General features: G+C 37.2%; 1 protein-coding gene across 1 annotated transcript; it reads left to right on the top strand.

The window, feature by feature from the left end:
- The first annotated feature begins 3296 nt into the window (after nt 1-3296).
- On the top strand, nt 3297-4013 carry LOC135156597 (adenosine receptor A2a-like). Its single transcript, XM_064109163.1, has one exon. The coding sequence runs from the start codon at nt 3297-3299 to the stop codon at nt 4011-4013; it is 717 nt and encodes a 238-aa protein (XP_063965233.1).
- The last annotated feature ends 12768 nt before the right edge of the window (nt 4014-16781 follow it).

The raw sequence follows: 16781 nt of genomic DNA, 5'->3' as shown, positions 1-16781 counted from the left end.
CGTTTACGGACTAACGAACCTTCGGAATTACGAACCTCATTTCGTTTTCGGACTAACGAACCTTCGGAATTACGAACCTTTGGAAATACGAACCTTCGGAATAACGAAGCTTCGGAATTACGGATGTATGCGACATTGTGCAGCCGTCGTCAAAATGTGTATTAGAATTATCATGATATCACAAACGCACGATATAAAATCTAAAGGACATGATTTCTCTCTTCTGACTCTCTGACATCAAGGTTGCACTTTCACTCCGTTTTAATCTCCATATGATGTTCGATAAATCTTTGTGGCAAACTAGCCAATATGTTAAGAGAACAAAAGCACAATTGAATGCTACAATGATCATGTTTGAAAGGTATTGGCCAGATTTGTTTGAGATGAATTATTTTGATCCTAATAATTATGATTGGTTGTGTGCAAGCACGTGACCTGTCATTTATTTGGCATAACGCGTAGATTACTATTGACCGATGATGAATGGTCATTAGTAAAGTATAATGAACAGTCACTGTTCTGGGATGAAGATGATTAAACAAAATAACAAGGATCTATATTGCATTACTATATAACACTTTTAATACGCATCATTTTGCTCTGGCATTAGAATAATTACCCACATTTTGATTTCTTCAAAACGCCTTCGGCTTCGACTCGGGTGTGTAACGTTACAAAGCTCCTGTGTGTATGTGAGTTTTACTAATGCCACCGATAATCACGATTTTTAATATTATTTTGTAGACTAATGCGTGGTGGGTTTTTTTGTACGGTAATATATAAGGGGTAGTGAATTTCGCATACATTCGTAATTCCCAAGCTTCGTTATTCCATAACAGGTTCCTTTTCTGGTCAGTATATTTAAGCTCGCGCTTTGCGCTCGTGTTAATTTATTTAGATCATGGACTCTATTGGGTCCATGGTTAGATGCACATCTTTTTAATGATAGCAGAAACCTGCTCGGAATTTTTTTTTTTTTTCTTATTGAAATGCCCTAAAGTTTGAGATTGTGATTCACGCTCGCAACACCTCGCAATAATGCCATTTTAACAGTAATTGACCCCCAAAACGAGTTTTACAACTTCAGCTTTGATTTTTTTTCCAAACCGCTTGCTCATTATACACTCTCGCGAAAAATAAAGCCTAAATTTACATCTTTCCATATTCAGAAGTCACTTCAAAAAGGCTTTTCTCTACTTAATTACTATAAAATACACAATGACTTCACGCAGATGATAATTTCATGGCCCGGGTCTCATGGTGAAAATATCACCAAAGTGCCCATTTTGACGTATGAGTGTCATTTTTGGCTTTGCCCCCCCCCCCAAACGAAAATTCGTTTGTCCGCCCTTGCCTTCCCATCCTCATACCAATTGTACAGCAACGGTGTTCCCCCCACCACCTTCCTCTGCTTTCCCGGTTTTCATTTTTCGGATTAACGAACCTTCGGAATAACGAATCTTATTTCGTTTTCGGATTAGCGAACCTTTGGAACAACGAACCTTATTTCGTTTTCGGATTAACGAACCTTAGGAACAACGAACCTTATTTCGTTTTCGGATTAACGAACCTTCGGAACAACGAACCTTATTTCGTTTTCAGATTATCGAACCTTCGGAACAACGAACCTTCGGAATAACACCACAAATGTTCGGATTTACGAACCCTTTTTCGTTTTTGGATTAACGAACATCGAGGTATAGGCAATTTACGTGTTTCGGAATTACGAACCTTCGGAATTACGAAGTGTAACCGCACAATTTAATACTCATTTTCGCAAAGTGCATACCCTTACTTTCGTTGTGTAGTTATTTTTGTAAATATATTTTTTTAAATCTTGTGCGGTCTTATTAACGTCTGGTACTCTCAAATAGACTAGAGATCTCCTATAGAAGTGCAAGGATGTACCAGTAGAAAGATTAATTGATGATTATTTCGCAGTCAGTGTCTTTGCAGAAATACGTTTCATTTAATCTTGCATGAAACTCCAGGATAATTCTTATCTTCGCTTAAACATTCTAAAATTGTAGTAAGCAGAACACGTAATTGCGGGGAAGGTGTGTTTTTATGTTTACGTGAATACTTTTGCATGATAACTCATTGCCGTCAACTTTGTGTAATGCTTATGAAATAAAATCAACTCTGAAAATGAATTATATTATGATTGCTGCATGTTTTTAATGTATCTGTTTTGTTACGGATTGAACTGACCATATTGGTAAAAAAAAGCCCATGTGTTATACGTTTGATTGAATTGTTAGAATTGTCTTATTGACTTTTTGTTGGGTTATAGTATAATAATTTCTCCTATTAAACTGTCTTCCGTCTCTCCTTTATACTATAGTCTTGTAATGTTGTCTCTAAGTTAGGTATTGAAACTAAGTTACAGGGGCTTGCATCCCATACAAGCTTTGCTTCTCTTGGCAAGCCACTCCGTTCTGTTTTATGTAATTATTAGTCAAAGTTACTTTAGTTTTCATTAGTTCTCATCGTTTATACCTTCTAATTCTTATGCATATTCCGATTGAAATTGTACTTTAAATTTGACTATGTATTGTTACTTTGATTTTGTTGTGCTTTGTGAACGGAAAATTAATAAAATCTTAATCTAAATCTAATTTGTACGTTTCATTTACGATATTACATTTCCTTTATAGATTTCACTTGATTGATATACTGTATATACATCTCTTCTCTGCTCCTCTCCTCTCCCCTTTCTCTCTCCCTTTCCCTCTCTCTCTCTATCTCTCTCATCACCCTCTCTATCTCAAAGTTTGCGTTTTTAGATATAACTTACTCAATTCTTCACCATCACGTTCGTGCTACTCAAGCTCTTTGGTATATAGGTGTCTATCTGGTGTTGAATAAGGAAGTTGCTCACACAGCATTCAAACACTTAAGGTTTTGAAATTTACTTTTTTGTGTTTGATAACCTAACGATGCTATTTGCAACCCCATTGTATCAATTCCATCAATCAATAAACATGATAAAGCAAAATTACTATCAATAATTGTGTCTTTGTTTAACATCAAACATCGTTTCATCATGATATATCCATACATTGTTATCAACACGCACGGCTCTTTCCCCTCTGCACTTGAGATAGACAGAGGATCGTCGAATAAAAATATATCTTTTTGAGCAAAAGGTCCATTTTGCATGTAGAGTTTGGCTGATGATATATAATTTTCAACGTGCTCCCGCTAGTTCAAGACTGCTGCTAATCAGTTGATTTACGAGATCGGTGTCCTTTGACAGGGTATGTGTCTTTGCGGCGGTAGCAATGTTTATCTTCATGGGGGTGAGCGTGACTATCCTAGCCTACAACAGATTCTACATGATAACCAAGGCTAGAACGGATTACAATCGATTGTACACGCACAGGAAAATGGCGATCATGATTGACATCACTTCATTTTCGATCGCCGGCTTCAACGTCGTATTAGCGGTTTCGGGACTTGCCAAGTTTGGACTGGACGAAGGTATATGCTCCCTTGTCAAAGGCAACCCGCATTCGTACACAGCAGGGGCATGGCTTGTGATGTGCCTAGTCCTGATCGTCATCTGCTACGTCAAAATCTACCAACATGTCAAGCGCCATCTGCGTCGCATAGGATCTGAGGAGCATGCTGAAAACGGTGCGACGAACAGTCCGATGGACGATACATCGAAGGCCCCTGGTGTCCACGACGATCCAAAATCGGTCAGAGGAGAATTCGCACAACGCCAGCGGGAGCTCGAATCGAAGATCACCACGAATATGCTGATCATCATCGTCCTCTTCTTCCTCTGTGGGACACCGTCCATCGTCATCCTCTTCGTATCCGAGGATTACGAAGTAAGTCCCATGACCCTCGCCATCATTGCATTCAACAGTTGCGTCAACCCGATCGTGTATGCTTGGAAACATTCGGTGTTCAGACACGTGTTCAAATGTATCGTGACTCGAAATATCTCTGGAATTAAAGAGCCGACCAGGTGGGCCCGTTCGCTCTTTCTAACGAATTCATAAACATACATATTATAAATGGAATTATTATGGCTAATAATAGTTTCACGTAAAACATATAAACTGTTCACCACTTTAAGGTAATAGAGGAATGCATGTTAATTAACAAAAATAACGTAAAATTCGCTACCCCTTATATATTACTGTACATAAAAACAGCACGCATTAGTATACAAATATTACAAATCATGATCATCAGTGGCATTAGTAAAACTCACATACACGAATGACCGTTGTTACATTTTTAATACGCCCGAGTCGAAGCCGAAGGCGTTTAACGAAATCAAAGTGTAAGTAATTATTTTAATGCCAGAGCAAAATGATGTGTATTAAAAGTTTTATATAGTAATACAATATAGATCATTGTTATTTTGTTTAATCATCTTCATCCCGAAACAATGACCGGTCATTATACTTTACTAATGACCAATCATCATCGGTCAATAGTAATCTACGCGTTATGTCAAATAAATGACAGGTCACGTGCTTGCACACAACCAAATGTACCAATCATATTATTAGGATAAAAATAATTCACCTCAAACACATCTGGACCATACCTCTCAAACACTGTACCTGTCCTTAAATTTGATCATCGGTGCATTAAAATGAGCTTTTGTTTTCTCACGATACTGGCTAGTCTGCCACAAAAATTTATCTAATATCATATGGAGATTAAAACGGAGTGAAAGAGCAACCTTGATGCCAGAGAGTGAGAAGAGAGAGAGAGACACACAACATGTTCTATGAGAAATTGTGTCCTTCAGATTTTATATCGTGCGTTTGTGATATCATGATAATTGTAATACACATTTGACGACGGCTACACAATGTAATACTCATTTTTGCCAGGTGCATACCTTTACTTTTGTTGTGTAGTTATGTCTTTAAATATAAATTTACAATTTTGTGCGGTCTTCTTAACGTTGAGTACTCTAAAATAGACTGGAGATTTGCTCTGGAAGTGCAATCATGTACCAGTAGAAAGAATGATTGATAATTATTATGCGATCAGTATCTTTGCAGAAATACATATTATATTTCATTCTATTTGTGGTGCGTCGTGGTCTAGTGGTTCTGACTCTCGCCTTTCAAACAGAGGGTCGTGGGTTCGAATCCTAGCCATGGCGTGTTTTCCTTCAGCAAAAAATGTATCCACACTGTGCTGCACTCGACCCATGTGAGGTGAATGGGTACCCAGCAGGATTAATTCCTTGCATGCACTGAGCGTCGGTGATGGTAGCTCGAGCTAAACCCGGGGTAATGATAGCAAGCGCTTTGTATCCTCAGGCAAAAAGCGCTATATAAATCCAGCTATTATTATTATTTTGAACATTCTAAAATTATATCAAGCAAGCAGAACACGTAATTAATTATGGAGAAAGTGTATTTTTAAATGTTTACGTGAATTGCATACTTTTGCATAATAACACATTGCCGTCCACTTTGTGTAATGCTTATGAAATAAAATCAATTAATTATATTATAATTACTGCATATTTTTTATGTATCCTTTTTTTACGGATTAAAGTGACCATACTGGTAAAAGTGCCCATGTGTTGTTCGTGTTATTGAATTGTTAGTTTAAAAAAACTTTTTTTTTCGGTTATTGTTTTGGCTATATAATAAATTGTATGATTTGATGTGTACCATTTTCATTGCAAGGAGCATTTGTTTATTTTCTTACTTCATGAGTCTCTCTTTACAAGCAGTTTAGCTTCTAGTAACTCCCCCACATCGTGCGATATTATTGATTGTTATAACATGTATTATAATTTATTAATGTGGAAATGAATAAAAAAATAAATTGTAAATTGTTGATTTATCCTCTATCCATTTTCCTTAAATTTTCGGTAGTCTTAAGTTGATATTAGATTTTATTTTCTATTTCGCTGACATGTACTTGTATTTATTGTTGTCTATGTATCCAGTGCTTAGAAATAATGCGTATTAAGCGCTTTATAAGTGTTGTTTATAATTTATTTATTTATTTATGAAATAAATAAATGACGGTATCTTGTTAGAAATCAATGTTTTTGTCCTTCCAATAAAACTAAGGAATAAATGGTAGTCACATATATCCATTAACATTGACCAGAACAAGCTGAAATGAAAATTCATCCAAAGTTGGATTTTAAAGGGAAAGTTCACACCGAAGAAAAGATTGTTGTAAAAATAGCAGAAAATAATAAAAATATTGGTGAAGGTTTGAGGAAAATCCATTAAAGGTTAAGAAAGTTATTGGAATTTTTAAAAGTTTTGGATTTGTGACGTCATATACGAGCAGCTGCCCCATATGTTATGTAATATAAAATGCATAAATTTCATTTTTTTAAACGATTCGTGATTTTTTTTTAGGAACGGGTGTGAAATGATTTGTCGATTGATTAAATTTTAAATTTTCTGCTACTTTTACAATATACTATTTGTCAGGGTGAAAATTAAGATATATCTTTTTGATACATTTTGATATTGTTAATGGAAATGGGGTACAGAAATTGTAATTATGTAATAATACCCTTGCCCCAATCCGGTAACTGTTATAAAAATCGTGTCACATAATATTTTGCGTCAACACACAAGAGAAAAAGAGGAGTACAGACTGGATACTTCTTTATATATATTTTAAAAAAATTATTCATGTTTGGTAGTACAGCGTGTCCCACAAAAAAATGTTAATGACACTTTAGATGGGTATAACATTAAAATCACAACATTATATCATTTATATCGTTAAACCTGTAAACAACAATTCATTTTCTAAAACTGGAGGACAATTTATGTAATATGGTCCAATAAACATAAAGATATGAGCATTTTTTCATTACACACTTACCACGAAACCTCAGACTGCAGACATGCCTCCGCCTTGACGGGCAGATCAGATAGGCCATAATTTAGCACAGAAAAAAGAATCAGTTAACATGTAATTGCTTATGACACGAATACATGTAATAAAATTTAATACATGTACAAACTAGAAGAAAAAAATTATGCAACTTTTCAAGATGAGATTATATATTAAAAATATGTTTTAATTCACTTCCTTGTAGTTATTAAAAAAGTATAAATTTCATGTTTGATTAAAGATATGCCAACACTCTTGAACCTTCATTTGTTTATAAACTTAAGCATGGACCCGCGAGTTGTGGGCAGAAACTTTCAAAAAGGAAATACAATAAGAGTGAATGAAAAAATGATTCGACTACGCACTTTATTCAACATAATACCGAAACTCGGACTGAGAGGTTTTCTGACGAGTGCTGAAAGGAGGCTGATATCTCTGTGTTCAATGGACCATATTGCATGGAATTTATACCAGTTGTATAAAACAAATGCTAGTTTGTAATTCTGAAATTATTTACAATATGATTTGGCAATTATTACATTATACTCATTTAAATTGCCATTAACATTTTTTGTGGGACACGCCGTATGCAATTGTATTACCAGATGCGTCGATTGGGGGGTGGGGGAGGGGGCGATTGCCCCACTAATGAAAATATTGGGGTGGCAAGCATATCGTTTTGCCCCCCTCCAATAATTCCGTAAGCGCAAAAATAAAATAAACTTGTAATGTTACACAGAAATCAGCAAATTAACCAAACACAATATAAAATTTAGTTTTTACATTTATAGTACTAACAGTACAAAATCATGATTTCTCCGCGCGGGAAATGATATTCCATCTATCATTGCAACTTTTGTTACAGTAGGCCCTTTATTTGCGCAGGTATGTCATCATATAGGCATAGAATTCTTTTCTGCCAATGTATAAACAAGAAAATGGCAAACCCCCTTTTCCATAGGTGGATCCAGGTGAGTTATGTATAAATTATATCTAAATTAATTCTAATAATTAAAAAAAAAACCTTTCCATGACAGTTGATCAAAAGTTTCGATTCGAGATTTGCGCTCGCATCGTTTGTTAAAAATATATTAACCCATGCATCCTATTCATAGTTATGCAAGTGCTTGACTCTTGGGCCGCCAGCGAAATTATTTTTCCCACCGCAGTTCCAGACGCAAATGTGAATATTCACGACTTGTGTCTTCGGAATAAGCGTACGCATGCGCGTGGACTAAATTGTGGCCGCCGTTCACATCAACGTTGCCACGGATGATATGAATCGATCAGCACCCTCAAATAATCGGTACCCTTACATCATGTACATAAGCCTCAGGCTTAGATCTATATCTAGATCCAATTCGTAAACACTTATCAAATTGCCATTAATGAGAAGACAAAATGCTAGGCTAGACTAGGGATAGCCTAGGCTAGAGCTTTAACATTATCTCAAATATTGACCTGTCTAATGCCTATTAATGCCGACTAATGCCATGGTTATTGGAACTGGTTAATTCCGAACTTACGTTTACTTATACGTTAGACCAACGAGTTTAGTATCATTGGTTTAATACCCGGGGTTAAATAGGTCTAGTCCGTATATAGAACTAGTCGAAGATCTAAATAGTTTAGTTTAGATCTAGTCTCTAGTCTCTAGTATAGACTAGACTCTGATCTACACTGTATCAGAATCGTTGCGTCAGTGCACAGAACATGCACCTAAAGTTCGTAAACTGCTTATAAACTGCGGTGGGAAAAATAATTTCGCGGCCCGCCACTGACGGAATCACTCCTGCGCCACATTCATTTTAAGGTGCAATCTTATAAGTTGATTTGCATGGGCTATTCAGCTCACAGTAGCCTTTGATTGGTTTATTGTAAAGAAAAGCATTGAAGGTACACAATACAATGCCAAGCACACATCACTATTGTGTGTGTGTGCATGAACAATAGACTTTACACTCTGTGTGTATTGTGAATGATTTTTGACTCGAGTCGAAGTTGACAGCCCCCTGTATGTGACTCTAGTCAAGCAAGCAGGCAAGTTAAAATGTCCAGTTTTCAGGCCTTAATATCAACAAATTTCGCGCTCTCATTAGGCTTATAATTAATAAGATAATAATAATATATCCAAGAATTTCTAATAATCAAATTGTCCTTTTTTTTCAGATTGGAGTCGACAAGTTTCATCTCGAGCTTCGGAATAGGAATAGGAAGATAGTCATCATGTCCATATATGATGACATTATATCTTTAAAATATCCCGGTCCTAAATCAAAATATCACTAATAATATATCATCTAGCGCCTCGCGCACTCACGATTTACTCATTGCGGTCCATATCCACTTCAAAATTTCCCTAAACAGTGCTTGAAAAAAGTGCATAAATTGACCCTTCTTCATATCGAAATACAATTTTTTCAGCTCGCGAATCGCGTTCGCATTATTGACTTTTATATTAATAGAAATGTATTTAGAAATGCCCAGAATCCAAGTCGCATTATTAATGTAGGAAGATACCCAATTATCCATCATTTTAGGTCGGAATGACACAAATTTTCTGCTTGCGTTTCACGCTCGCATCTTTTGATTGTTGAATAAAAATTATGTTTTCTCTTCATGTTTGTTTTGTGCGATCGAGCGCCTTTGTAATGTTTTTATGACTCATGATTTTGCGCCCCCCCCCCCCCCCATCTGAAAAATGCATCGACGCCCCTGTGTATTACTACGGCGGAAATCAACGCTTGCGGTATCTTCATAACTATCTCTTGTTCATTCACCCAATTATCCCAATAAGATTTGGTATCGAACACTTTTTTGTATGATGCATGATGATTAACTATTCAGAAAAGAGCAAAACAAAGTTAAATCATGATTTTTTTTGGGGGGTGAAAACTGTTTTTGGGTTACACTTCGTAATTCCGAAGGTTCGTTATTCCGAAGGTTCTTTATTCCGAAGGTTCGTAATTCCGAAACACGTAAATTGCCTATACCTCGATGTTCGTTAATCCGAAAACGTAAAAGGGTTCGTTAATCCGAACATTTGTGGCGTTATTCCGAAGGTTCGTTATTCCGAAGGTTCGATAACCCGAAAACGAAATAAGGTTCGATGTTCCGAAGGTTCGTTAATCCGAAAACGAAATAAGGTTCGTTGTTCCGAAGGTTCGTTAATCGAAAAACGAAATAAGGTTCGTTGTTCCGAAGGTTCGATAGTCCGAAAACGAAATAAGGTTCGTTAATTATTTCGTTTTCGGACTAACGAACCTTCGGAATTACGAACCTCATTTCGTTTTCGGATTAACGAACCTTCGGAGTTACGAACCTCACTTCGCTTTCGGACAACCGAACCTTCGGAATTACGAACCTCATTTCGTTTTCGGACTAACGAACCGTCGGAATTACGAACCTTCGGAAATACGAACGTTCGGAATAACGAACCTTCGGAATTACGAATGTAAGCGAGTTTTTTCATCCCTTAATACCCTGATAAATGTCTCTGTTTTGTGCTAGAAGTGGAACGATTGTAGAGTCAAACGATTGAAATCATAGAACAAAATCGCCCCATATGACTTGTCAAGTAATGACAAAAATGGGGGGGGGGGGGGGGCGGATAAGAGAGGGAATAGAAGGTGAAAAAAAAACATTTAAAAGGTAACTCTAGTAAATAATAGCCATATATATCCAATGGGATAACAAAATAATTATGTTTGATTAAAACGAACTCGTAACACAATATAAGTTTTCCCTTAACCATAATATGTTGCCTTATGAGCCTTGCAAGCACTGCGTCGTTAAATAAGAATAAAATATGTTGGCCTTCTTTAATGCCGCCAATTTATGGTTAGCGATATAAGGATTCAAATATAGTATTACCTGTCAATTTTCAGTTAAATGTCTAATGAAAACGCTTTCAAGATTTTTTTTCTGTGCAGGAAAGAATAAAATTATATGCATTTCATCTTTGTGTAATGAAAGGAAATTAAGAGATGGGCGGAATTTTAGCTTCTGATTGTATTTGACTAGATTTGCCAGATCTTCTGATGTGAGAGAGAGAGAGAGAGAGAGAGAGGGGGGATGGGGGCCCTTCGAATTAACGTGTTGCCTTTTCGATGAACTCGATCCAAGTTTGACCTTTGAATCGGCTTTTTCACGTCTCGACGGAGAACCTGTCTATTCTTATTGAAGCTGCACCCGTCAGTCAATCCATACGGTAAGTTGTTTAACCGTGTCTGATAGCATAAAACGCGTAAAATACCATCAATGGTATTTCATATTTAGCAATATATACCCGTAATTAAGTGTCAATAATACTGCTATTTTAGCGTGATGATAAACGCCGCTTATGCGCAACAGATATCCTTTGAAACCAGAGATTCGTGTGCGCGCAGCTCACACAGGTGGAATCGAACGCTCTATCGAATGAAATCGCTATCATTGAAAATCCAGAATCGGACAACAACAAGCGGGAAAGTATACTATATCGTCTGCTAGCGAATGCCATGTAGGCTGTCACTGACAGAGTGAACTCACTTTTTCCTCCAACGCCGCCGCGCCTCGAATGTGTGTGTGTGTGTACCCTAATGCACTGTATCCAATCCAAGCGCACGCGTATTACGGTGGGGTGATTATACCATATTGTGCAGTCATTTGTCTATTTTTCGGACCGCTTTTGTTGTTATTTTGCGGGGAAAACATCCTCCTGTTGTCTCGCAGCCTATTTCTGTAAAATCCTTGATCTACTTTTGAGTGTTTTCAAGCGTAAATGCTAGTCATATGTTGTATCCCAATGTGCATTTAGCGCGGCATTGATGACATTTCACTGGAGCCAACAGCTGTTACACAGGAAGGAGGGTGATTGGGCAAATAAATGATGACTTCTGAGTAAATGGAGTGAATGCATACGATCATTGATCTGCTTTTGACCATGTGGGACCGTGATTTGAACATGAACTCGAAGGCTCTTTATTTTCTTTTGCTAAATGCGAAGTATTTAGAAGGATATAGATACTGAATCCTCGATAATCGCTGATGACTCCCTTTAAGTGCGGAAGCGTATGTGTCTATTTTTGCTCATCTTTGGTTGACTTCAAACGAATCGTCTGCTAATAAAACAATAAGTACTTTCTGCTACTGCATTACATATTCGGTGAGTAAACTACGACTGTAATACTATAGTCAGTGATATTAATGTGCTTTTTTGTATATTCATTTAAACTTTTCATATTAGCACATCTGTCATGGCTGTACATCAAAAGAGCCTTTAGACGTTGTCAACGGTGGGATGAAAAGGTACAGCGGAGGGAACCCACGCATTTTATTTGTATTGTTTTATTTAAAAAAATATATTTTGCTAAACATGTTTTAATTTGAAAGACACCCTTGTTCCTTCTGTTTCTGTCACTCATAAAGTTTAGGGGCCTCTGATAATACTATTTTAACAGATTAAATCACAGGTCTATCATTACCCAACACCATCAACTTCATCACTATTATCATCATCACCAAGCATCATCATTTTTCATAAATGTCGTTGCCGTCATCATCTTCATGATCACCACAAACGTAATCATCATCATTGTCAACACCACCATCACCACACCACTATCATCACGATCATCATTTTGATCATTACCATTATCATCATCGTCGTCGTCATCATCATCATTTGTATTGATATCATCCTCATCACCACATCATTGTCATCATCATCATCATCACCACCACCACCACCATCATCATTTGTATTGATATCATCGTCATCACCACATCATTATTGTCATCATCATCATCCTCATCATCATTATCATCCCCACTATAATCACCGATACCACCACCATCACCACCACCATCACCGCCATCATCGCCATCCTCATCATCATCATCATCACCATCAACACCTTCACCACCACCATCATCATCATTATGCAAATTAAAGAGTTCATGAATCGAGGATTCGAAGACGGTGAAAACGGGTTGTCCCTGCGGTCGACCAGCGGCTTTTCCGCGTATCATGATATAGATACATAATGTATGAGCTTTGCGGCGCCATTTGGGTCATTTAGAACGGTGATTCTGCTATACCTGACATACCTATACAGGTATAATGATGCTCTCTAGTACCCCCCCCCTAGATCGACCATCCTCTTCTTCACCTTCAAAGAAGTGGGGTCAACATCTGAAAATTTCCAGATATTTCGAAAGTACTGTCCATATTTTGTACGATACTGCAATCTTTTTACTTCTCTCCTCAATGGTTGATTTACAAAAAACAAAACAAAGAAAGACGTCCCGTGTCAATGGAAGATTAGAACATAAAATCAAATGTCAAAATTGCATTTTATCATATAGTTTTCATTTTCATTGCAATATAGGCCCACTTCATCCAATCTACAAAATTGGCAAAATAAATTGCAATAAAGTCACATGATGGTTTGTCTAACTCTTTTTTTTTCTCTTTTTTTTCCAGGAAAGTCAGTACTATTAGCCTATCCAGATCTCGTACAGTATCCCTGAAACACAGTAAAAACACACGTCAAACGTCACCGGATCTCAGGTTGAGAGGTCTTCTGCGACGTCATCCAGAGGCACTTCTGGATCCCACCCGAGAGGATGGACATGGACGCCGCCAGGGTGAAGGAGTTCTTCCTCGGTGGCTTCCAGCGTCTCAGCCGGACCAAGAAGCTGGATACTGAAGACATCGGTCAGAGCGAACTGAAGAGATGTCTGAGTATGTGGGATCTGACAGCCATCGGGGTCGGAAGCACCCTTGGAGCTGGTATCTACGTTTTGGCTGGACAGATCGCTCGTGAGGTAGCCGGGCCAGCCATCGTCCTCTCCTTCGTCATTGCCGCTGTAGTGTCTTTGCTATCAGGTTAGTTTCTACTTTTACAGAACACATCCGTAATCCTCCCAACACTCCTAGACAAAATTGAAACCCTCGAGAAAAAAGGAAGGTTCCCAAAATGATTCTTTACGTGCTCAAGAACCTTAAGTGAATTTATCAAGGATCTAAAAGGATTTCTAAGTGGCTGCTTAAGGTAATTTAGAACCCTTTAGAGAACCTTTATTAAAGGTTCAAAATACGGAACAATCATAGAACCTTTAAAGAACCTTTTTTCTGAGAGCGAACTATTGTCAATACAAGCACCTCCATGCGTAAAGTCAAACTTAAATCTTTGCGAAACACCTACGGGTATTAAATCACTTTGTTTCCCATCAGCTGCAATTGTGAACAATCATCATGCGAAAGCATAATCAATTATTTGTTATGATTTGATATGGGTAATATGAAATGCACTCCCATAGTGCTAATAGATTCGGTGTATTCCATTGGGCACAAGAAGGGCTCACGAGCCGTATACGTGAAGTGATTTGTAACTTACGAACAGGTTTATGACAGAACCCTGTATTCTTCTTCTCCTTTCCCCCTTCTTCTCCTCCTCCTCCCCCCTCCTCCTTCTTCTTCTTGTTCTTGTTGTTGTCGTTCTTCTTCTTCTTCTTTTATTCTTCTTCTTTTATTATTATTCTTCTTCCTTTCATTTTTTCTTTATAGTAGATGTTTATTTGTTCTATGTAAAATAAAATTTCTATCTGTTAAAATAATATAATAACTCATTTTACTGCCTGTACCCCTCTCCCATTAAGGGACAACGACCTCGGGCAAAACGATCATAAGATAGCAATTTAATATTGGATATGCAAAGCAATTAGATGATTATCGAAATCAATGCATTATTAATGCGTTTGATGATCTGATTGTTTAACAAGTAAAACCAGAATTCATCTACCTGCGTGCCAGAAGCAAGTTTAGCTCTCGGGCATTTTCCCCTGCACTAAATCTTTAACGAAGACCCTGTATGATAATACTGATATCTATGTACTGCTGTCGATCGTGTAGGAGTCTTGGAAACGAAGTATGAATTTAATCAAAATGCATATCGCCTGCGGTTTTGCATCTCCATGGTAATACAAAAACTCGCCTCTAAATATGATCTTTCTCTCGTTCAGCACGGTTGCGCGCGGGAACTATAAATTATGCATCATGATATTTACTTTTAACCGCCAACCCCTTTAAAGACCATGTTTATTCATAATGAAAAAAATGTTCTCAGAGAGCTTTTAAAGAAGGGCTGTTCGTTAACGCTGAGTGTTTACGTTCACAATGCTTGAAGGAGATTGGGAGGTGGATGAGAGGTTCCCATGGGAACACGAGCCGCGCCTCTTCATCTTCATCCTCATCAATAGATGACCCATGAGATGGTCGCTCTGGAATGAGAGAGAGAGAGAGAAGGGGAAAGAAAGAAAAAAAGAATAAGGGAGGGAGGAGGGAAAGAAGAGAGAAAGAAGGAAGCAAGCTAGGAAATATGGGTGGGAGGAAGGAAGGAAGAGGAATGAAGGAAGAAAGAAAGAACTACAGAAAAATTATAAAAAAAGAAAGCAATAAAGAAAGAAAGAAAGAAGGCTAACAGAAAGAAGGCAAACAGAAATAAAGAATGAAAGAAAGAAAGAAAGAAGGAAAGAAAGAAAGAAAGAAGGCAAACAGAAAGAAGGCAAACAGAAAGAAGGCAAACAGAAAAAATGAAAGAAAGAAAGAAAGAAAGAAAGAAGGAAGGAAAGAATCAAAGAAAGAAAGAAAGAAAGAAAGAAAGAAGGCAAACAGAAAGAATGAAAGAAAGAAATGAAGAAATGAAGGTAAAAAGATAGAAATATATAAATGAAAAAAAGAGAGAGAATGAAAAAAAGACGGAACAAGAAATAAAGAAGGAAAGAAATGAAAGAAAGAATGTATCAATAAAAAACAATTTAAAAAGAGATCGTTAAAGAATAAGAGAGGTGAAAGGAAGTAGGAAAATGCGAGATATGAAATAAGGCGATAGAGATGAAGAGCAGGCTATCTCGGTAAAGATGAGAGAGGTGATGTCAGATCATCAATAATTACAAATCTTCTCAGCATTTAGGCATCTCATTTCCAAGTCATATTTGCACGTAATCAGTTCTCACGTTTTGGGCCCCTGTTAACGCCAAGTATCAGCTGACCAGGGCATATCTATGACGGAGGACATTTTTTTAACATTTCATTTAATTGGTAGTAGTGGCGTAATAAGCATAAAACAAATAAAGGGGCTAGAGTTTTGTGATAGATTTTAACATATTAAAAAAATAATGTCACATTTCACCCTTCTCTTTTTCCTTTTCCTTCCCTTTTTTCTTGGTCGTGATTTTTTTTTTTTTTTTGGGGGGGGGGGGGGGCAAGCGCCCCAAGCCCCCCATCTCTACGCCACTGATTGCTAGACAAATTTTTACGACAACTTAAAACAAGTCATTGCTATATGATTTGATATCACCCATTCCCTTTATAAGACTGAATGTTTTTATAGAATGTGATGTTGCCGTAATTTTACGCTTAAGCGTAAATGTCAAAAGAAAATGGAAAATCTCTCTACAATGCACGAACGTAACTCGCCCAATTCATCTCTGTCATGAAATTGAAAAGAATGAGGAAGGCGTCGACAAATTGAAAAGAATATGTGTAAATCTCGCCGTATAGGACCACTCTCACGTGGATCATATCGGTGGGAAAACCACCTGCTCTTCTGGCAAGCGAATCGAAGAGTGCTTGAGGTTGGTTTGCCCTTTAAAAGATACATGATAGCCTCCAGCTCGTTTAAGAGCTTCATGCTTTTACACGCCATCAGGGTATATGCTAATGGTAATGTGTAATATGAGACCTTGAAAACTTACCTGAATGGAATTATTATAAAGTAATACATAGGTGTTTTATCATTATGGATGTAGACTATTATTCTATTTCATACAGTTAGATTGAAAATGATATGACGAGAATCTCAGTGATTTCAGACTACACACTAAGGTTCAATTCTGCACCCTTAAATGTCACATTGGAAGCTCTTTTGGGAGCACAT

The sequence above is a fragment of the Lytechinus pictus genome, chromosome 14 (assembly GCF_037042905.1).
Source record: "Lytechinus pictus isolate F3 Inbred chromosome 14, Lp3.0, whole genome shotgun sequence".
Classification (NCBI taxonomy): domain Eukaryota; kingdom Metazoa; phylum Echinodermata; class Echinoidea; order Temnopleuroida; family Toxopneustidae; genus Lytechinus; species Lytechinus pictus.
This window is presented reverse-complemented; position numbering and strand designations above follow the sequence as displayed.